This window comes from Acomys minous (assembly GCF_964271855.1).
Source record: "Acomys minous genome assembly, chromosome: 3".
Taxonomy (NCBI): Eukaryota; Metazoa; Chordata; class Mammalia; order Rodentia; family Muridae; genus Acomys; species Acomys minous.
Genome location: NC_140485.1, coordinates 55998011 through 56021634, shown reverse-complemented (window position 1 = coordinate 56021634; position 23624 = coordinate 55998011). Strand labels below are relative to the sequence as shown.

Here is a 23624-nt window from a genome sequence, read left to right as displayed (position 1 = left end):
TCCATGAGATCTATGAGGGATAGCTCAGCACTGTGCTTGCGTGTAACACCAGGATACCACAGAGTTTTCACCTACTCAGGAAAGTCGCAAAGGCATTAATTGGATGTCCTTACATTTTTTGTCACCATTTTTTAATATCTCGTGGAAAACCGATCCACTTCGACAACAGGTTACATTTTTAAAAATTATTTTCCACCCTTTAGCTCTCCTTCATTTCCCTATGTTCTTTTTCCTCCACAACTTCCTCACGGCATTCTTCACCTCTGCATTTCTGAGTGTGTAGATGATGGGGTTCAGCATGGGGGTGATGACCGTGTAGAACACAGCCACCAGCTTGTCTTCAGTGAAGGTGGAGGAAGGCCGCATGTAGAGGAAAATGGCGGGTCCAAAGAACAAGATGACCACTGTGATGTGAGAGGCACAGGTGGAGAGGGCCTTGCGCCTCCCCTCTGCAGAGTGGTTCCTCAAGCTAACTAGGATGATGACATAAGAAGATGCCAAGACAAGGAAGGAACACAGAGCAATTAAGCCACTATTGGCCATTACAGTGACACTCTCCACAAAGGTGTCAGTGCAAGCCAGCTTGAATAATGGCTGCAGGTCGCAGAAGTAGTGATCAATCACATTGGGACCACAGAAGGGCAGCTGAACGGTGATGAGAACTTGAATTATAGAATGTAAAAAGCCCCCCAGCCAGGAACCAGCCACCAGCAAGTGACACACTTGATGACTCATGATGTTCATGTAATGAAGAGGTTTGCAGATGGCCACATAGCGGTCATAGGCCATCACCACAAGCAAAAATATCTCAGCAACCCCCAAGAAATGGAAGAAGAATATCTGAGCCAAACACCCCTTTAGGGAAATTGTTTTAACCTTAGCAAGTAAATCAGTGATGAACTTGGGGACAACAGTAGAGGAGTAACAGATCTCCACCAGGGACAAAGAGCTGAGAAAGATGTACATGGGGGAACGCAGACTCTTACTGACGCTGACTGTCACAACAATGAGGCCGTTGCCCAGCACGGTGGCCAGGTACACAGGAAGGAACAGCACAAAGCACACCTTCTGCACCTCTGGGTCCTGGAAAAGGCCAGTGATGATCAACTCAGTCACGTTATTTGCCCTGGCCATGGGTTCAGCTTGAGAGTAATGGACATCAGGCAGTGAGTGTCCTGAAATAAAACATTGTAGCCCCAGTTTACACCATTTACAGGATGTCAGAGACAGCAACCCAGCTACTACTCATTCCTTTATCCAATAGGTATTAATTTAGAATCTAATATGGCACTCTAACATTTTGAGGTATTTTAATTCACTTAGTTTTATTCACTGAAAAATAGAAATCCATAGAAATGATTACTTGCCCATAACCACACAGACAGAAGTCAATTCCAGGTCCAGAATCAGTACAGGCTTCAGTACATTGACGCTTATGACAACATATCCTGAATTTGGGCAGCCATTCAAGCTAAGAACCTACAGTTTTACTATCTGTTCTCTACTCTGATATCTCTTGTTCTTGGAGGATTCCCTTGGCAGACTTCTTCCCCTCTAATCTTTGCTTATTTCTTATGTGCCTCAAGGAGTATCCATTTTCTGTTGTATCAGTAGATTAATACACATGAAATGAAAATATATCTCACCAGTGATCAATTAAATCCCCATAAACACAAAGAGAAACACTCGTTTTAAAAAAATCAAACAAGAGTTTTTAATTGAAAAGGTGATCAGCAGAAAGTGAGATACCAAGGGCCAGTGTGTAAGTTATGGCTGGTCTCATATTTGATTGTAAACATGAAGACCAATACAGCCACTCTAGAGAAGAAGCTGCCATCAAATTTACGTCCAGGTATTTCCATCAGTATGCTGCAAGAAGAGCCTATCCCCTCCACACAAGTGTTGGAGGCAGGGTATAGGGGCCATTCAGACCTTCCTTTGATTCTTCTTTCTCAAACTGTATATTCACTAGTTCTGTCTTGGTATCCTGAAGTCAGTCAAGGTCACAGTATTTAAATATTGTAAATCATGAAACACCAAAAAAAAATCTGATCAGTTTTATTTAAAAGAGCCATTTTCAAGCATACAATTGGGTATAGATCAGGAGAGATTTTCTTCCCTGATAGAGTAATAAAACACTCCTAGCCACACTGCCAAAGGAGGCAGAGTGAACTTGGAAAAAGAGATTAGGCCTTCAGATAATATTTCAGATAATATATTTTCTTCATGAGATTCTGTCTCTGTGGAGTATAGGCGATGACACCGTGTTTGGTTGGGTACACCCGATGCTGCCATGCCTGTGTATATGTCTGCCTAACTCTTAAGTAAACTACACTAGGTGCTTGGAACAAATATAAGCCATTATGTCCCTTATCATCTTTATCAATAGAAAGGCAATGTTTTCTGCTCACTGAAGTGCCTCTGTTCTGAATTACTTCAGTGTTTATATGAGGCAGAGATATTAAGTTTCTTACAAACGTAGAATGTATGAACTGATACCACTTTGTAATAGGAGAAAAGTAATAATCTAAACATATATCAAAGCTGTGGTAATATTACTTATCTGCCCATACGGGGGACATGTACCCTCTTACTTTCTTGAGCAAGCACCTGCTATGTGTCCGAAAATGGCAAAGTGTCGAATAAATGAACCAGTCATCCACTAACAGCATCCATAGGGAAGACATAAGAGACAAGTTCAAATTAAGTACAACCTTTGTTAGAAATTTTAAGTACCTAAATAAAACATAACTCTTATTTGAGCTTAAGCTATTTGATCTTGATCTATTACTAGAACAGATATGAGACATCACTTGTAGGTAGGAGAAATGAGTAAATCTACAGTGTTTCCAGGCTTCATCCCAAACTCCTTTGGAAATGATCCTTATCTCTGGAAATGTTTCCCTCTCCCTCCCCCTCTTCCTCCCCCTCTCCCTCCCCCTTCCCCTCTTCTTCTCCCTCTCCGTTTCCTTCTTCTCCTTCTCCTTCTTTCACTCCCTGCCCCCACTCACCCATTCCAGCTCTCTCTCTGCCACTTAAATGGTAAGGAAATACCTCCTATTTTGCTTTATACTAGAACATGCAATAGAATATGGACCATGGCTAGTGAAAAATATGAGACAGTTGATATACTAATGTGACTGACCTTGGAGTAAAATAACAGAACCTCTACTGATCACAGGCCCCAATCTGATAATCCCAAAATAGTACTTTATAGAATACATAATTGTAAAAAAAAATAATAATAATTTTGGCATAATTACATTTTATTCTATGGATTTTGTGCCATAAAAAAGTTACTCTCCCCTAACCACTTTATCTCACAAATGAATCCTCATGGCTCTGATAAAATATTTAACTAGCCTAGCATCCTACATCAGCTAAAAATTTTGCATGTTGCTTCTAATCACATCACCTACCTTTATATGAGAACAGATTGTGCTTTTATGCTTCTTTGGAACAAAAATATTGGACAACATGAACTTCAGATACAATCAATGTGCCTCCAAGTCAGCATGATGTTAGCTACCATTCTGGAACAAACCACTATTCAAGGCTTGTTCAGCCTTAGGAAACCTGGGCCAAGAGAATAACTGGATTCTTGCCTGAAAATGCTTATCCTAGAGCAAGCAAAATCCGTGGGATAGTGCTAGCAACCAGCTGACTTCTCACTGAAGACCCTCAGATCATACTGAACTAAGTCACTCTTCAGATAGTGCTGAAAAGAATTTAAAGAAAGATTATCCTGACTCCTTCTATTCATACATGAGACGATACAGCCTAAAAGGGGCAACTAGCTTCACTCAAATACTATTAGGCTATCACTGGTGATAAAGATAATTGTTGTTATTATGTTTAAGGAGTTAGCTTTGTATCCTAGAACATATCAAAAAAAAATAGCCTGGCAGTTTTTAAAGAGCGAACACACTGGATAAAGTCTAATATTAAATCACAAAGGAGGGAATTCGGGGCATCGGTATTTCATTTGTAATTTTTTAAGAAATAAAAGCCTTAAGAGTAGGCATGGAGAGATGGCTCAGCTGTTAAATAAAGGCTAGGCTCACAACCAAAAATATAAGTAAACTTGGAGTCTCTGGGATCCTGTTTTGATAAAGAACTACCCACCTACATGAAGTCCAAGCACTGGAAATGAATGCTCACATACTTGAAACGTTCATAGTAAATCAACCCTCACATAATAACCAAGGGACCAATTTCCCCCATGGAATTTCTTTTCCCTACAGTAAAACTTGCCAAATAAACTATGATTGAAGAAAGTTTCAAAATCTATATTCTAGTCATATTTCTGTCGCCTCCATATCGTTTTGCACATGGTAGAGAGAAAGAACATCAAGTGTTGAAAGTAGGGCACACAGACAGAGGGTGTTTGACTAAACTTACCAACTAAAAATTAATTACAGATGAATAAGGAAAGAAAGAAGATCGCTGAGCACTGGGCTGATCAATACTGGACTCACGGCAGCAAAACAGTTATGCTGCTCCACTTCCCCCTTCTCACTGCTTTTGCTTACACGTCACATGTTAATAATAGTTCACCTAGCCTATCAATCCTGTACTCCTCACAAGTTGCCTTCATGTATTTGTGCATATTTATATATATAAAAGCACTTGGTCTTTTTGTGCCTCTGTCAACAACAGTGTTCCAATAATAGAACGCAGCAGGAATTTCTTCTGAAACAGATGTCATTTGTTGATCCATTCAGTCTTCTATCATCATGAATAATAAATACAATAATAAAATTCAATGATGTTCCAAGCACTGTTATGGATACTGGACATTGCACTGTGAAAAAAAAATAAAACCACTTAAATTCATGGATGCAGCATCCTTGATTTCTTTTAGGACATAACAGAGGTAGAAAGAAAAAAGAAAAAAAATATTCCAGAATGCAACTCAGTCTTTTGATGGGTAGGAAGGAAAAAGTTATGGATGAGAAGTAACACTAATGAAAATAACCACATGATAAGACACTATTCATGAAGACAATCACTTATTTTAGCTCTAAGACATATAGAAATCAATCTCAAGACAACTGTGAAATTTCCTCCTTGCTGAACAGCTTTTGTGGTGCCAGAAGGTGCTATGCAGTCTGCTGAAGAGAAAAGGCATCAGTGACTTTACCCAATGCTGAGCCATACATTCGACAATACTGACATACCAGGAACTATATGCTCATGGGTGCAATAGTGACATAATGGCTATGGAGCAACCAATTGGTCTCTACAGGACTTGAGGCCGGTTCATGGGAAGGAATTCATGCCTGGTCAAAAGCCCATAGATGGAAAGGTCATCGACGCTAGGGTAAAAATTACAATTGATGATGATGATGATGATGATGATGATGATGATGTCATTTTGTTGCTGATAAAGGGTCATGTTGTCAAACTACCTTCTAAATGTTGTTTATACTTATGATGGTTATGGTTATGGTTATGGTTATGGATATGGCTATGGTTATGGTTACACAGACAGACAGAGAGACATGGGCTGCTCTCAACCCTGGTCATAAAGTCTTTCTACAGTGGGCAGTAGTCGATGCCTCCAGTTCCTGGTCATCCAGGGAATGTTTAGTATGGTCTTCCTCTTGTGGTGTGGACCTCAGATTGGTTGGCCATTCCCACAAGTTCTGTTACTTTATTGATTGTCCCCTGCACATCTTACAGGAAAGACAAAATGTAGCTCTAAGGTTTTGTTGCTAGGTTAGTACCTGAGTCCCACCAGCAGAAGAAGTAGCTAGGGTCACCCTCATAGAGTCTCAGGAGTTTCTACTTAACTAGGTTTCTACACTGCCCCTCAAATACTAATTCCCGTCATCTCTTCCCAAAATCTCTCCCTCTATCCCTCCCCGACCAAGTGATCCCTCCTGCTCCCAGTCCGTTTGTGAAATCTATTCTATTTCCCCTTCCCAGGGAGATCCATGCATTTCCCTTAGAGTCCTCCTTATTGCTTATCTTCTCTGGGTCTGTAGGTCATAGCATGATTATCATTTACTTAACAACTAATATCCACTTAAAAGTAAGTACAAAATATGTTTGTCTTTCCAGGTCTAGGTTTTAATACTTTGACAAAAATTAACAATTAAGAGCTCTCAAATACTAGTAAACTGTTCATATTTCTGTTATTTAAAGATATAGCATGCATATATAGTTTGGGGTTTATGTTTTTATTGATAATAAATATATCTCATACAATATGTTCTGATCAGAGTTTCCCTTCAATAATCTTAGCTGAGATCATCCCAACCACCACATCTATCCAACGCCTCTCTATTACTCTATCTATCAATCTATCTATCTGTCTATCTATCTATCAGTCTATCTATCTGTCTATCTGTCTATCTATCTATCATCTATCTATCTATCTGTCTATCTATCTGTCTGTCTATCTGTCTATCTATCTATCTGTCTATCTATCTGTCTATCTGTCTGTCTATCTGTCTATCTATCTGTCTATCTATCTGTCTATCTGTCTGTCTATCTGTCTATCTATCTGTCTATCTATCTGTCTATCTATCTATCTATCTATCTGTCTGTCTGTCTGTCTGTCTGTCTATCTATCTATCTATCTGTCTGTCTATCTATCTGTCTGTCTATCTATCTATCTATCTATCTATCTATCTATCTATGTATCATCTATCTTTACATACATATGTACATTCTATGTATATCTATCTATAGTTACAAAACAGACAGGCAAATTTTAAAGATTAATAAATTCTATTTTCAACATAAATAAATAAATAAATTCTATTTTCTTTAAGTTTTGGAGTTTTGTTTCCAGTGATGTCAGCGGAAGATGAATACTTTGATCTTAATGGATCTATCAAGTCTTATCCCCGAGACAATGCTGAATATCATGAAGATTTTGACAATTCAAATAGAGTAGACAATGTCAACCATAAAGGAAATTTTACTACAAATTGAAGACGACTTTTTTTAAAAAAAGGAAAAAACTGACTAAAAACAAAACCTATTTCAATAAGCACAGAAACCAAGACATATTTTTGTTGGTGGCCCTTCAGTTCTCCTTTTGGTTCCAGAATTTCATTAAGGCATTTTTCATCTCTCCATTTCTTAGTGTGTAAACAATCGGGTTCAGCATGGGGGTGATGACTGTGTAGAACACAGCCACAAGTTTGTCCACAGTGAAGGTGGAGGAAGGTCTCATGTAAATAAATGCACCAGGCCCAAAAAACAAGATGACCACTGTAATGTGAGAGGCACAGGTAGAGAGGGCCTTGCGTCTCCCCTCTGCAGACTGGTTCCTCAAGTTGACCAGAATGGTGGCATAGGAGGACACCAAGAGAAGCAGAGAGATTATAGAGATTAAGCCGCTGTTGGCCATCACAATAACGCCCTCCATAAAGGTGTCAGTGCAGGCTAGCTTAAATAGTGGCTGCAGGTCACAGAAGTAGTGGTCAATCACATTGGGACCACAGAAGGGCAATGGAATGGTGATGAGGATCTGGATTGTAGAGTGAATGAGGCCCCCCAGCCAGGAACCAGCCACCAGCAAGTGACACACTTGACGACTCATGATGTTCATATAATGAAGAGGTTTGCAGATGGCCACATAGCGGTCATAGGCCATCACCACAAGCAAAATGACTTCAACAACTCCAAGGAAATGGGAGAAAAATATCTGAGCCAAATAGCCTTTCAGAGAGATGGTTTTAACCTTAGCAAGTAAATCAGTGATGAACTTAGGGACAATTGTAGAAGAGTAAAAGATTTCCACCAGGGAAAAGGAGCTGAGAAAGAAGTACATGGGAGAATGTAAATTCTTACTGATGTTGACTGTCACAACAATGAGGCCGTTGCCCAGCACTGTGGCCAGGTACACAGGAAGGAACAGCACAAAGCACACCTTCTGCACCTCTGGGTCCTGGAAAAGGCCAGTGAAAATTAACTCAGTTACATTGGCCATGGAGTCAGCTCAAGTGTATTAGACATCAGAGAGTATGAAGGCTGAAAAAGAGTCAAAGATTATAGCACAAATTAATTTCACTGAAAGCATTCTACAAAGCACAGACTGCTTTGCTATGTACGTACTACTCAGTCTTTCACTTAGCCAGTACATTCTCAATCAACATTAAATGTTAGTAAGTTAATGTCTTTATTTATTTTATTTTCATTTTATTTAGCTATTAAGAGAAAACAGAAACAGAAGTGTGTATTTCCGAATGGTCACATAAAAAATGCAAGTCACAACAAGTTCTTCTAACTTTCAGCTCAGGTATCTTTTGGATTCATCACCAGGCATTATGAATTTAACAATTCAAGCTATACTATAGGTAGATAGCTGAGATGCATAGATAGATACACAGATCATGTGTTTGTATTATCTTCATTGCATTTAACAGGTCCCACCCTTCAGTCATCCAGCTTGACACCATTCTGGTCCATTTCTGTTCTTCCTGTTCCTCAGGGAACTATTACACCAGAAGCATAAACTTGGTAATTCATAAAGAATATATATTCATTATCTCATAGTTCTGCAAGCTGGGACCTCTAAAGCAAGCTCAGGACAAAGGAGTGGGCAGAGCCATCACCTGATGCCACAGATGACAAGGAAAGATCCCGTGGCAGCAATGCCACGCACTCTTCAAGCCCACTGATGCGTAAACAGAAGAAGCCGTCATAATTCAATCACCAACAAGAGGCCAAAGCTTCCAAAACCATAAACTCTCTAAGAAATAAAACTACGCTTTATCGAGAAATAGTTTTCCTGTTCTTTCTGCCCATTTCCCATGTCTTCCCTGTTGTCTTCTCTCCTCGGAGGCGCCAGTACTCACTTACTCAGTACTCACTCACTTACTCAGTACTCACTCACTTACTCAGTACTCACTCAGTACTCACTCACTTACTCAGTACTCACTCAGTACTCACTCACTTACTCAGTACTCACTCACTCAAGGCAGAGTCCTCCTCAACATCTTCTTGCACCCTGAAATACGGTTCTACAACAAATGCTCACATCTCTGAGAGTATTGAACATACCAGATTTTCCGCACTAGTCTACAGTCATTTCTCACCATCTACCACCAAGTCTACCGAGAGACATTCATCACAAGGAGACAGAGAACTTTCTCCATAGCTAAGTGGGAGCAACAGAGAGAAGATTGCATACAGAAAACACAGAGCTGATGAAAAGGTGGTTATGTTTCCAGAAACAGTAGGGTTCGTGTACATGTATACTCACAGAAACTGTGACAGCGCGCACAAGACCTAACACAAGATCAAGCCACACAAAATCCAAGAGTGGAGGCGAGGAAGTGGATGAAAGTCCCACCCCTAACCAAGAAGCTGTTTGCCATGGATAACTGCTAAGAGAGAGAAAAATCAGTTCTCTCCCATGGAGTGGCACTGAGTGTATCAACTGCACTCCAGGGCAGATCTCATGTCCAGAAGTAATTAGCCCACACTAAACAGATTAGGTGTTTTTGTGGGGTTCTGAGGGGAGTGGGTGTTTCTAAAGTAGTTTAGGAAGGAGGTGCTTGTTATTGTTGTTGTCTGGTTGGTTAGTTTATTATTTTGGAAGAAAAAGAAAATGAAGTTGGCCAAGTAGAGAGAGGTGGATCTGGGAGTAGTTAGGGTTTGGGAAAGAATATGATTAACATATATTGTGTGAAATATTTTAATTAAAAAATTAAGTAAAAGAAGTTCGAAAGCATTAAGAGTATGGATTGGGACCAAATAATGTTGCGTTTGAAGAGCTAGGCCATTGTTTATTCCTGTCACTTTGGTTGAAGCCTAGAAGCACTGGAGCCTCCACAACTCTCTTCCTGTCCCTAACTGATATGTCATATTTTAAATACTCAATTTGAATTCATGTGCAAGAAAAAAATGTTAAACAACTTTAAGCATACTGAAAATGGTTAGTGACTAGGTTTATGGGTTTCCCTAATTCAGGGATTAAGTTTTGCCAAGGTCACGTGTAACAAATATAAACTTCCATCTCCTTTATCGTCTTTGTTGACAACAACAACAAAAAATCTTTTCTGCTCGCTCAGATTTAGTTCTTATTAGTTCAGTATTCATAAAGAGAGCAGCCAGGACAGTTATAAATTCCTCTAATTTCATATTAATTCTTTTCATAAGCTGACATCCCTAAACAATTTGTCCTCTGATTTGCCCAAGCTTCTGCTTGCATTGTTCAAGTCAGAGTCCTTGCTGAAACTGCAGAAAATCACACTGATGGTTCCCACCACAAAACCTCACTTACCCAAAATATCCTCACCTGTCTCCTCCAACCCTTCCCATCTTGCAAGCCCAAGCCAAGCCCTGTTTATACAGTGAGACTTTTCTAAATGATGTCACTGAGAATGCACGCATCTTCTCTGAGCACTGAATAAAGACTTAAAACAAAGACTTCCCTGTGTCCCACCAAAACAAGTTCTCACGCTCTCAGGAGTTCAAGGTCTTCTGCAACATTCCTACTGAGTTTGCTCCCTGATAGTCAGTTCCCAGATAGACACTACCCAGCAATTGCCTAACACAACCTACCGATTCTTTCACTCTACTTCGCAATCAGAATTTCACTACTACAGAATAAAGTTGTCGTGCCTCTCTGTCCTTACGACGCACTGTCATTCACAATAATTAGCATGTTGTTTTGTCATCGTGGTGTTCATGTTATGTCCTCCAACAAAAAGTGTGCTATTTTATTATCCAAAATTGTGTTTACTATTTTTCTTAAATCTGTATTTGTATTTTAGTGAATATGAAAGGCAAGCATCTCCTTTTCGTCATTTTGTGTGTGTATATGTGTGTTTCTGAGTGTGTGTATGTGCACCCTGAACGTTCAGGATTCCACAAAGGTCAGAACGGAGAATCACATGTCCTGCAACTGGAGTCACAAGCAGCTGTGAGCAGCCATGTCAGTGCTAAGAACTGAACCCGGGCTCTCTACGAGAGTAGTAAGCACCCTTAACCACTGAGCCATCTCTCCAACGCCAACAGCCAACATTTCAAAAGTCCTTATTATATGCCATACTTTTAGGGCCTTAGCACAACTCCACAATTTTTTTAATGTTTTAAATTACATTTCTTGACTTCTTGATGTATGTGTAGACTCATACCGCAGTGTGGGTGTGATGCTAAGAAGACAACTTACAGAAGTCAGTTCTCTTCTCTCTTCCACATGGTGTGACATACCTGGGGGACTGAACTCAGGTCATCACACTCAGAAGCAAGTATCACTATCCACTGAGCTATCTTGTAGCTCTTATATGTGGTGCTTTAAATTATATGTGTTAATACATCCCATTTTTATAAGAAATTTTGAACTACCTCTGATTGTTACCAGCTTTTGCATATGAAGAAATATAAACACAGATAAATGAATTAATTTGTATTCATAGTTTCTGAATAATTATACAACAACAGAGCCAGGATCTCAAACCAGCAAGTTTAACCACTCCATCTGTGCATCTTACCCAGAATCATACATCATTAGTAGTATAAACATAATACAAAAGAGTTCAAATTCAGTGTGATAGTTGTAAGAAATTACAGGTATATTCATTTACCTACAAAAGCTATGCTTCTTTGAGGCTGAACATTATTTCTGACCCACAAAAGAAATGAAAATATCTCTACATACAACTTTAATTTAATACATCAATCTGAGACATCACTCAGAGGTAGGAAGAAAATTGTGTAGGATCCTGTGTTTCCAGGCTTCATCCCCTCAACACATCTGATGACCTATCTTTTTTTTTAACATGACCTGTTCTTATTCACCAACTCTGACTTTCTGCATTTATTCCTCCCTTTCTTGTACTCCCATCCATTTAGAAATTGAATTAAAAATTCTTTCCCTGCACAAATGGCTCACCAGCAAGCACAGAAACCAAGGGGACAGATCCCTAAGTGAACGTGAAAGTCCATAGAGACAGGGATAGAGAAAATGAATTACCTGATACCTATAGCAGCCCATTGACTTTGGGCCTTAATGCTAGTCCACTTACCTTCAGGTCAGAAGAGCTGGTTTGCTCCAGCTCTGCCTCAGAACAAGGAGTTAGATCACAACAATTTCAAATAAATTCCCTCTAATTCACCATAAAATTCTCTACCCCCATGAAACAGACCATGGCTTGAGGAGAGGTTGTGCTCTGGGGGAAAAACTGGACAGGGAAGAAGTATCAGACTCCGCCTTACAATTGTCTTTTCTGCAAGGAATGAAGTCCCTTGACCAATATCACCACCATGGAGCAGAATTCCCACTGAAGACCCAAGCCCAGGTCACACTTAGCTAGACCACCCTAGGATAATCTTATTCTAACTCCTGAACATACAAGAAAAGGCAAAAGTCTGAGAGGGGTGAATTGATTTCCCAAAGCCACAGTCTAATCATTTATCAGGTACTATTGCATACATAGTGCAATGCTGTCTCTGAATCATTGGGCTTTGAGGGTATGAGGTGGCGGTGGTACTGCAGTTCAAGGACTGGATCTGACCCCTGATCAAACACCCATGGAGTACTTAGAAAATAAGGTTGATGACCAAGACAAATCACAAGAAGCAGAAATTCTAGATTTACAACCTTTAGACTATGAATAAAATTCATGAGAGCAAAAACATTCAGGGGTAAAAAAAAAAAATCCTGTCTTGATATGGCCGTCCCATCCACAAAATATCCAAGCATTGTGGTTGAATATTCAGATACTTGGACTATTTATGATAAATGAATCCACTCATATAATCAAGAGACTTTCTTCCCCATGGATTTTCTTTTCCCTATTGGAAAACTTAACCAAATAAGCTGTGACTTTGGGAAAGTTTCTAACACTTTTGCAATCATTTTAGTAACAATTCAATGTTGTTCTACAGTGAGGAAGTTACATAAAGAGAAGAAACAGGTGTAACTTAATAACTACTGTTTCTAACTGCAATAAATATCAGAATATTTTTAAAGTAAAAGGAAGTTGCTAGTCACTAGGTTTTGATTAGCTACTGAGTAAGTATTCACCTGAGAACAGGCTATTTCAATACCACCTTCCCATTCTCTTGTCTCCACTTTTGTATCAAACTGTAGTGTTAGTCTACATTATTATCTTTTTATATGAGCTTTACTTTCTTTTTATATTTAGTTTATTCAATATATATCCCAATAATAGCTCCATCCCTCCTCTCCTCTTGGCCCCACACTTCCTCTCTAATTCCTCCTCTCCCCCTCCCCCACCCCCAGTCCTCAGAAAGTGGGAACCCATTTCCCCTATCATCTGACCCCAACCTATTAAGTCTCATCTCCCTGTATCCTCTTCCTCTGTGGCCTGGCAAGGCCACCTTGCCAGGGTGAAATGATCAACAAGTGGGCACCAGAGTCCGTATCAGACATAGCTGCCACTCCCCATATTAGGAGACCAACAAGGAGACTGTGCTGCCTATTAACTGCATCTGAGCATAGGATCTAGGTCCTCACCAGGCACGGTCACTGCCTGGTGCATCAGTCTCTGCAGCCCACTCTCACACAGCCCCATGGCCCAGATTTGTTGTCTCCATTTCTCCTTGTGGAACTCCTGTCCCCTTCAGGTCTTCTGTCCCCCAACTCTTCCATAAGACTCCCTGTGCACCACCCCAACATTTGGCTGTGAACCTCAGCATATTCTTCGATCCATAGCTGGGTGGAATCTTTCAGGGGACCTGTACGGTAGGCTTCCATCCTGTTCCTTCTCCTCAACTGCTTCTGGTCTCCACTCTATTTGTTCTTTTGAATGAGAATTAAGCCTCCTTCCTAGGGTCTCCTTGTTATTTAGCTTCTTTAGATCTGTGTATTGTAGTGTGGTTATCCTGTATTATGTGGGTAATATCCACTTATAACTGAGTATAAAACATGCATGTTCTGGGTCTAGGTGATCTTACTCAGAATGATCATTTCTAGTTCCATCCATTTTCCTGCAAATTTCAAGACTGCCTTGTTTTTAATAGCTGAGTAGTATTCCACTGTGTAAATGTACCACAGTTTCTTCATCCATTCTTCAGTTGATGGACATATAGGCTGTTTCCAGATTCTGGCTATTATGAATAGAGCTGCTATGAACATAGTTGAGCAAATGTCTTTGTTGTATGGTAGAGCATCATTCAGGTATATGCCCAAGAATGGTATAGCTGAGTCTTGAGGTAGAACTATTTTCAATTTTCTGAAAAGGGCCAGACTGATTTCCAAAGTGGTTGTACAAGTTTGCTTCCCCACCAGCAATGGAGATATGTTCTCCTTTCTCCACATCCTCTCCAACATGTGCTGTCTCTTGAATTTTTTTCTTAGCCATTCTAAAGATTCAATGCAATTTCCATCAAAATGCCAAAACAATCATTTATAAACATTGAAAGAACAATTCTCAACTCCATATGGAAAAACAAGCAACCCCAAATAGTTAAGACAATCCTATACAATAAAAGATCTTTTGGAGGAATCTCCACCCCTGATCTCAAGTGATGCTATAGAGCAACAGTTAAGAAAGAAACAAGCATGGTACAGGCATAGAAATAGGCCAATTGATCATTGGAATCAAATTGAAGACGCAAGAATAAACCAACATACTTATGGACATTTGATTTTTGACAAAGAAGCCAAAGCCACACAATGGAAAAAGATAGTATCTTCAACAAGTGGTGCTGGTCTAACTGGACTTCCACATGTAGAAAAATTCAAATAGATATATATTCATCATCTTGCACAAAACTAAAGTCCAAGTGGACCAAAGACCTCAATATAAAGCCAGGTACACTAAATCTATTAGAAGAAAAAGTGGAAAAGAGCCTTAAACTCAATGGCACAGGAGACAACTTCCTGAACAGAACACCAACAGCTCAGGCTCTAAAATCAACAATTAATAAAATGGGACCTCACGAAGCTGAAAAGATTCTGTAAGGTGGAGGACACTTATAGCAGAATAAAACAACAGCCTACCAACTGGGGGAAAATTTTTTTTTACCAACCCTACATCTGACAGAGGACTAATATCCAAAATATATAAAGAACTCAAGAAATTAAACACCACCAAACAAAATAATACAGTTTAAGAATGGGAGATAGAGCTAAACAGAGAATTCTCAACAGAAGAATACTTAATGGTCAAGAAACACTTAAAGAAATGTTCAATGTCCCTAGTCATCAGGGAAATGCAAATCAAAGCAACTCTGAGATTCCACCTTATACCTGTCAGAATGGCTAAAATCTGCATTATTTTCATCTCACCTTCTCATTCTCTCATTTGTGTATAATGTGCATTTATAAAATCACTTGGTCTTCTTGTACTTCTGCCTCCCTGTCTATGATGACAGTGGTCATAACCACTGAATGTGAAGGGAATTGCCTCTGAAAGGTAACAGTCACCCATTCGTTCATTCAACAAATAATACAACAAGATCTCCAGCTATGTGTAGTCCCTCTACTAAGCACAGGCTTTAAGGGAAAATCAAGGAAAGCTCACAGAGCACAGCCTGTGGCTGCTACCAATATCTCTTCTCTCCAGGCACCTTAACACTTGGGTGGGAATTTGGAGTGATTACAAAAGACATGGGAAAATGAGATAAAGAACCGGTTAGTGAAAGTCTGCGAGTAAAGGCTGTCGGCTGTATTAGGATTAAGAAACTGAGGTAAAAGTCTCACCTTTAACATTAAGACATCTACAAGTGTAAAGAAGAAAACATACTTACGCTATCAAGTTTATAGTCACCAAAAATGTGTGGTGTGGAGATGCAATCCTACACAACTCCAAAGCCAATGGGGACCAAGTGAAGGATATAATCAAAACCATTCACAATGAGGAGACACAGTGGGGCATTGAAGAGATTCTCAGAGATATAAGAAGGTAGATGGGCATAAACTGTTACCAACCTACACTGAAGAAAGAAATACAAATGGCCATGAGAGGAAACAGCTGTGACATGGTCACTTACAATAAAGGGACCAAGAAGTGAAGTAGAAACAATATGACCTTGTCCTTCATTCTTCAAATTATGACAACAATTTCTACCATTCTTAATTTTCAGTATCTCATAAGGCTAAAAATTATCTTCTCTTTGTGAAAACATTTGAGTTACTTCCCAATTCATAAGTAGAATGCTGCCATTTTATATTACTTTGATTTACAAATGTTGGACACTGTGGGAGAGCCCAAAGACACTCTTTGGTGCCAGTATAACACAAGTACTACAACTGTCTCTTCTGGTGGCTGAGATCAGATGACCTAGAATATAAGACTCCAGCAGCCAATCAGAAGAGCAAAGTCCCTGGGTGCGAGTCTCAGCAGCATGCTTATATGAACATGAAAAGGAATAACAACTGGAACACCACATAAGCCCTGATAATCCCTCTGGTTGGTTTCCTTTTTGATGAAATAAGTGACTTACAAACAAGTGAAATGAAAGGAAAAGGTAGAGGTAATATGTACTTTTATAAAGATTGATAAGAAGAATAACTCCAAGTATTTTATAACAGAGTAAGGCCACATGAGTGGTAAATATTTCAAATAGCTAGTAGAAAGATTGTTAAATTTGCTCAACAATAAAGGAAATGCTAACTGTGTGATATAATAAGCCTCTCACTGTAAAATGGTCATTATACCGTACATACAGTTGTTAATATATTTTATAATATAGGGTTTATGTTATATGCCCTATATTATAGTACATGATATAATATATTATAATATAATGCCCTATATTATAAAATATTACTATGTGTTGAAGAAAGATACAAGCATGTTTCTAAACGTTTTCTGCATTTGAACTTGCTTTGAACCTTCAAATTACCAAGACCTTTAAGTAATCATATGGAGCCAAGAAATTATGCAGCCAATCAAATTCAGCATGTCATAGAGATGATCTGACCTCCATCCTTGGAGCATTTGGATATTAAGAGTATTAGCAGTAGAAGAACCATGCTCATCTTATTACTCTTTTATTTGAATTTGAACCAAAACACCAAACTCTACATCAACAACAGACTAATGTTTTAAATCACTTCCCATTGCTTATTGCTCATTTCACTCTGTCTCTGAGTTCTTTTTTTCCCCACAACTTCTTCATGGCATTCTTCACCTCTGCATTTCTAAGTGTATAGATGATGGGGTTCAGCATGGGGGTGATGACTGTGTAGAACACAGCCACAAGTTTGTCTTCAGTGAAAGTGGAGGAAGGTCGCAGATAAAGGAAGATGGCAGGTCCAAAAAACAAGATGACCACTGTAATGTGAGAGGCACAGGTAGAGAGAGCCTTGCGTCTCCCCTCTGCAGACTGGTTCCTCAAGTTGACCAGAATGGTGGCATAGGAGGACACCAAGATAAGCAGAGAGATTATAGAGATTAAGCCGCTGTTGGCCATCACAATAATGCCCTCCATAAAGGTGTCAGTGCAGGCTAGCTTAAATAGTGGCTGCAGGTCACAGAAGTAGTGGTCAATCACATTGGGACCACAGAAGGGCAATGGAACGGTGATGAGGATCTGGATTGTAGAGTGAATGAGGCCCCCCAGCCAGGAACCAGCCACCAGCAAGTGACACACTTGACGACTCATGATGTTCATATAATGAAGAGGTTTGCAGATGGCCACATAGCGGTCATAGGCCATCACCACAAGCAGAAGAATCTCAGCGACCCCCAAGAAATGGAAGAAGAATATCTGAGCCAAACACCCCTTTAGAGAAATTGTTTTAACCTTAGCAAGTAAATCAGTGATGAACTTGGGGACAACAGTAGAGGAGTAACAGATCTCCACCAGGGACAAAGAGCTGAGAAAAATGTACATGGGGGAACGCAGACTCTTACTGACGCTGACTGTCACAACAATGAGGCCATTGCCCAGCACGGTGGCCAGGTACACAGGAAGGAACAGCACAAAGCACACCTTCTGCACTTCTGGGTCCTGGAAAAGGCCAGTGATGATCAGCTCAGTGACGTTATTTGCCCTGGCCATGGGTTCAGTTCAGGTCTGCTGGATGTCCAACAATCCTGTTTTTTAAAATGATTTTAACACAAATTCAAGATACTTATAGCATTTTAAAGAATATAAAACACCTTTAAATGTACATATTTATCATTTATTTAGTATATAAAAACTAGTTAAGCATGAGATATTAGCATTTTAACATTTTATATTATTTTAATTTATTTACTTTTGTAACTAGAAAATGAATATTCAAAAAAACTCGTACATGACCATAATGAACAAAAAAGTATCAATTCTCAGTCTCAGAACCATTCTTCCAGGCTCTCATTGTGGGGTCTCTGTAATTTACAGTACATTTTGAATTGGAGAAGTCACTAGAGTTGAGAACCTATTCACTAATATAAACTTCAGTGCATTCAGACAGCTCCTCCTGTTGAGGAAACTCCTTTGCCTCAAAGTAAAGAAGTCAAATTCCCATACAGCTGTAGGCTCCTACTTGCTGATTCCAAAACGGTAGCTCACATTTTTAAAAAAGCCTTAAAGGACTTTTTAAATCAATTTTTTTCTTTTTTTTTTCTTCTTCCATTTTTTCATTAATTTATTCTTGTTACATCTCAATGGTTATCCCATCCCTTGTATCCTCCCATTCTTCCCCTACCCAGATCTAGCCAATGGTCAGAACATTCTCCATAGTAGAGTGGAGAGTGGGATATGACTTTCTCATGTACTCTGGTGCCTCACATTAAATCATCAATTTTTATGCTCTAAATTTCATCAGACACAAGTACCAATTTAATTAAGTCCACCACCCCCAAAATCATCAAATGCAGCCACTCTGTTCAAATGAGCCTCTGTGGACCTAAGGGGAAAATAAGGTTGTTCAACAAGCTTTGGCTGAGGAGAGACTCTGAACCGTATTTCCTGTCTCTTTTCCTTGCTTTACATCAGAAGAGACGCTGTGTTCTTTCTCTGTCTTGCAAGAAGGAACTACCATGGGTTGCAAATAAGCTGAAATTGTCTCCAACCCAACATGAAGTTAGTCTCTACTGGGAAACAATATGATTCAAGGAGAAGTGCAGGTTTAGGAAAAGAAGCCTGGAAAGGAACAATGAATAGCTTTTGAATCCTGGTCCTTGAGCAAACAAGGTCCTGTGAATAAGACCATCACCCAACAGACTCTGGTCATCCTAAGCTTAGCCATGTGCAAATAGTGTGATGTGGGCTTAGAGGAACATCTCTTAAAAATCTTTGTTCATGGATGAACTGACAAAGGCTAAGCAGGGTGAACTGGCTTTCCAAAATCACCTTCAAGTGATCTTTCTATGCACTAAGTCAAAAAACAGGAGTCTCATTAGCATGGAGATTTCTTATTATCCTAGGTGGTGGTTGTCATTGCAATTCAAGATTCTTACTTTGTCTCGAAGAAGAAGAAATCATCAATATTTCTAGTATCCTTTAAAAATCAATGCAACAGTTACCTAAGGCAAATCACAAAATAAAGGAGAAATCCAGGGTATCTACAATGAGGTTAACATCTGAATGTAAAGATAGGTAGAAGAAACAGCAAAGACAAAGGTTTTAAATGTTTTTCTTTTTGAAAGAAAACTTACTCACTCATTCTTGTCCAAAGGTTGTGACTAAATGCTGAGATCCTTTAATTCTTTAAAACAAATTAACTTGCAGGCTATAACAAGAGGTAAAGTTCCCCATGGAATTTTTTTTCTCCAGAGAGAAACTTTGTGACTAAAGAGTGACATAAAAAAAAAAAAAGATTTAAAATTAACCTCAAGTACTTTAGTGACTTTCCCATGATTCTCTTTGTCTTGATAACTGGAAAGTCAAAAAGAAAAATGAAAATCAAGCATGGAGAATACATTTTTTGCTCAGACTTGTCTACTAAGTATAAATTCAAAAATAATAGATAAAAGAAACAGGACTGGGAGCCAGGACCTGCCCACTAACTCTTTTTTTTTTTGTTTTGTTTTGTTTTAATACATTTTTATTAATTTATACATATTACATCTCAGTTGTTAGCCCATCCCATGTATCCTCCCATTCCTCCCTTCCTCCCACTTCCCCCCTACTCCCCTCCCCTCCCCTAAGTCTGTGTCTGAGGGGGACCTCCTCCCCCTGAATATGCTCATACGGTATCAAGTCTCTCCTTGGTGACCTATTATCTTTCCTCTGAGTGCCACCAGGCATCTCCGTCCAAGGGACATGTTCAAATATGGGGCACCAGAGTTTGTGTGAAAGTTAGATCTCCTTCTCCACTCAACAGTGGAGAATGTCCATCAGCTAGTCCGGGTAGGGGTTCAAGGTTTTTACTGCCTATTTTTTCCTTGGCTGCTGCCACAGTTTGCGGAGGACCCCAGGGCCCAGACTCGCCTGTAGTTTTCCAGGACTCACTGGATCCTTCCATTTCCTCTTTCTCCCAGGCTTCTCACACCTAAAGTTTCAATAGGATGTCCTCCCCTCTTACCCACTATTCTGGTAGGTACAGTTTTTCATGGGGACGTACACCTTGGACTAGTGTCTCGATATAAGTGAGTATATACCATTTAGCTCTTTTTGCTTCTGTGTGAACTCACTCATTATGACAATTTCTAGTTCAATCCATTTGTCCACAAATTTTGGAAATTCCTTGTTTTTAATAGCTGAGTAGTATTCCATAGTGTAAATGTACCACAGTTTCTTTATCCATTCTTCTATTGAGGGACACGTAGGTTGTTTCCAAGTTCTGGCTATGGAAACAACCTACGTGTCCCACTAACTTTTATTTAGCAGTAAATGATTTGCTTATAGCCATGTCGCTTTCACCTGCCCACTTCTCATATTCCCACTTCTACTCCTATATAAACTAATTAGCATAGATTGTCTCCACTGAATCTTCCAGTTCTCACACTCATGTACATGTTTATATTTTTAAAAAATTATTTCAGTTCCCATGGACCCCATCTCCCCCTCAGTGATGATAGTGGCCATGATCGTGAAAGATGGAGGAAATTTCCTCTGAAAAAAGGAATCAATTGCCCCTTCACTCAGTCCTTCACTTAATTACTCAACAAATACTACTGTGTCCTACAAAGTGCCAAAAACTAATTCAAGGGCTGAATTTGGTGGTGCAAAATCAAACTCCTTGGACACATGGAAGTTAAAATTCCCTATTCTCTGGTTACGCCTTCATTTTCTAGGGGGAAAATCAACATAGCTATGAAATCAAATTTAATTAGTTATTTTTGGAACATGTAAGTCCTGGATGTATGAGGACCATAAGATGTCTGCACCCTCCTCATGTTCTTCTGTCCCTTGTTATCTTGTTCTTATATTTATGCAGATATGTTTGCTTTACTGTGCTGTGAGAAATAACAATATATAACAAGTCTGATGCTCTAACATATTTAAGTTTTTTCCCAATAATAAGATAGCAGCCATGAGGTGAGGTGATAAAGTAACCACAGAACACTGTTTTTATGAGATTGCTTTTAAGTCACGTCACCATTTTTTACCTAAGCTAAATATACTCTGTGTTTAGTAAGACAAAACATTTCCCTAGTCCCTCCAAAACACAATGGTGATGAAGACAATTAACAAACAAAGTTCATGTGCAACCAGAAAGTAAGCAGTAAAACCCAAAATCTCTTAGCCTGGAGACCATAACTTTTTTGAAGTTATACATTCCCAACAGGCAAAGACACAGATGAAGGAACAAGAAGAGAGCAAGGAAGGATTGAACCAAAGCAGGACCAAAATCGAGAATGGCCAACATTAAATCCTGTGACTGTGCCTGGCATCATGTACATGTGGTACTATAGTCTAAGCTCCAAAGGGCTTAGGCAGCATCTGTGGCCCTGCCCTTTGCATCTGCATTGCCTTTCTTTTGGGCTGGCTCCCCTCACTGCCTATGGTTCTCCTTGCCCCATATTTCACATTTCTGGCACCTCCAATATAAGCCAGAGTCTCTACTGCAGCTTAGGCTTCATCCTCACAGACCCACATATTGCGTTACCTCCCAGGCCTATCTTTAGAATTACAATGGAAATTTATAAGTTATAAGATGAGTCTTATAACTTTTCCATTCTGCATGCCTGAAAAAAAAACATCACCTTCTGGAAGGTACCAAAGCCTGCTTACAGCTCAGACAGTATCCGGGCTCCCCTGGACCCTCTGCATGACTTTTCCTGTGGACACATGGGCAAACTTCTATTCACTGAAATTAAAGTATTAACAAAATGGAGCAGAGAAGTGATTCCACTCAAGTCTAACTTGGCAAATGAATGAGTGGTCTGTGGATAATTTCAAGAGCATGGGTGATTCTCAGGCATCTTCATCACTGAAAAACTCATACCAACATGAGTGACGACACACAAAAGCTGCATCCCTCATTCCCTGCCCAGATTGCAGGCAGCTCCACCACAGACTCTCACTTCCCTGGTATTGTTTTTGCTCTATATAGTCTCAAAAACGAGCCCATGGATTCTTTAAAGTGCCATGAGCTTCCTGAATCTTAACCTCCCTGCTCCCTACAGGAGGGATTTCAACTTGGTGAAAATAGTTACACAACAGACCACAGCTGCAGAGGTTCTAAGTACCTGGGAAACCAAAACCCATAAAAACATTTTCCTAGTGGTCCAGTGTAAGTAGGGTGCCCCCGCAGCACCAGTGGCTTTCCAATACGTTCGAGGTTTTACGTAATTGGATCAGTGATGGGCAGAGTCTGGGCTATCAAGACAGATAATGGCTCAGGGTATGTTAGCAAAGCTTTTCATAAAATTTGTGACTCTGTTTCTATAAAGCATGTTACAGGTATTCCTTATAATCCTCAAGGACAAGGTATGGTGGAACGAGCTCATTCTACCATAAAAACTTATTTACGAAAAGTAAAAAAGGGGGGAACTATACCGCCAATCACCTAAAAATGCTTTGAGTCATGTTCTCTTTATTTTAAATTTTTACTGCTTGATGTCAAAAGAAATTCTACAGCCAATCAATTCTGGTACACTAATACTCAGTCATCTGTCACTAGAGTGACATGGAAGGATCCTTTAGCTAGACTGTGGAATGGACCCAACCCTGTATTAATATGTAGTCGAAGCTCTGTCTGTGTTTTCTCACAGGAACATGATGCTGCACGCTGGCTATCTGAGAGACTTGTGCGTCAAGTGGGTGCTGGCATGGATGAGTTTGCTGATGGTCCCGAGGTCAGAGATGAAGCTTCATTGGACACATACACCTGATCCTCATTTTCTTCAACCTGTTTCTTGGGATAATGTATGTCAACAGCACTCGACTGCTTGATTTCCCTGTGAATGAGGAGAAAAGGAGAACTCAAGTGTTCCAGTACCTATGAGGCATCCTCCTTATGGACCAGACTGAACTTCGGAGATGGTTGTATTCTTGCCTGGGGGGGGGGAGGGGAGGGTAAGTGAGATTACTATACAGCTTGTGGTGACCTTGCAATATAAAGCCTACTCACATGCAATAAAAAGAGTCTTGATCAGGAATCTCCAGACTCGACTCAATACTTCTCATGTCTCTGTCCCCCTCCCCCCCCCCATTTTCAATCCCCACTCCCTCTTCCAGGGAACAGTGTTCAACTTGTCTCATGGGTCGGGACACTTAATGTACACAAATTCTTCACCAAAATGTAATACAAATGCTCAGTACTCCAATTCCTAGTAGACTACTAGTTCCCATCCAAAACCTCACGG

At 39.7% G+C, this 23624-nt stretch overlaps 3 protein-coding genes and 1 pseudogene across 4 annotated transcripts in view; all 4 read right to left on the bottom strand.

The window, feature by feature from the left end:
- Positions 1–23624, bottom strand: part of LOC311593775 (high mobility group protein B2-like) — a 529125-nt pseudogene that overhangs the window by 225009 nt on the left and 280492 nt on the right. The gene's annotated exons all lie outside the window — the stretch shown is intronic.
- Positions 211–1134, bottom strand: LOC311593188 (olfactory receptor 4B1-like; the record flags this gene model as incomplete). The annotated part of the gene is made up of 1 exon (XM_084774338.1): positions 211–1134. One exon carries the CDS (start codon positions 1132–1134, stop codon positions 211–213), a length of 924 nt encoding a protein of 307 aa, XP_084630464.1.
- LOC311593187 (olfactory receptor 4B13-like) lies at positions 7040–13505 on the bottom strand (the record flags this gene model as incomplete). Its single annotated transcript, XM_084774337.1, has 2 exons — positions 7040–7956; positions 13448–13505. 2 exons carry the CDS (start codon positions 13503–13505, stop codon positions 7040–7042), a joined length of 975 nt encoding a protein of 324 aa, XP_084630463.1.
- On the bottom strand, positions 17016–17943 carry LOC311593472 (olfactory receptor 4B13-like; the record flags this gene model as incomplete). The annotated part of the gene is given in 2 exon segments (XM_084774813.1): positions 17016–17039; positions 17041–17943. Coding segments are annotated over 2 exon segments (927 nt in total).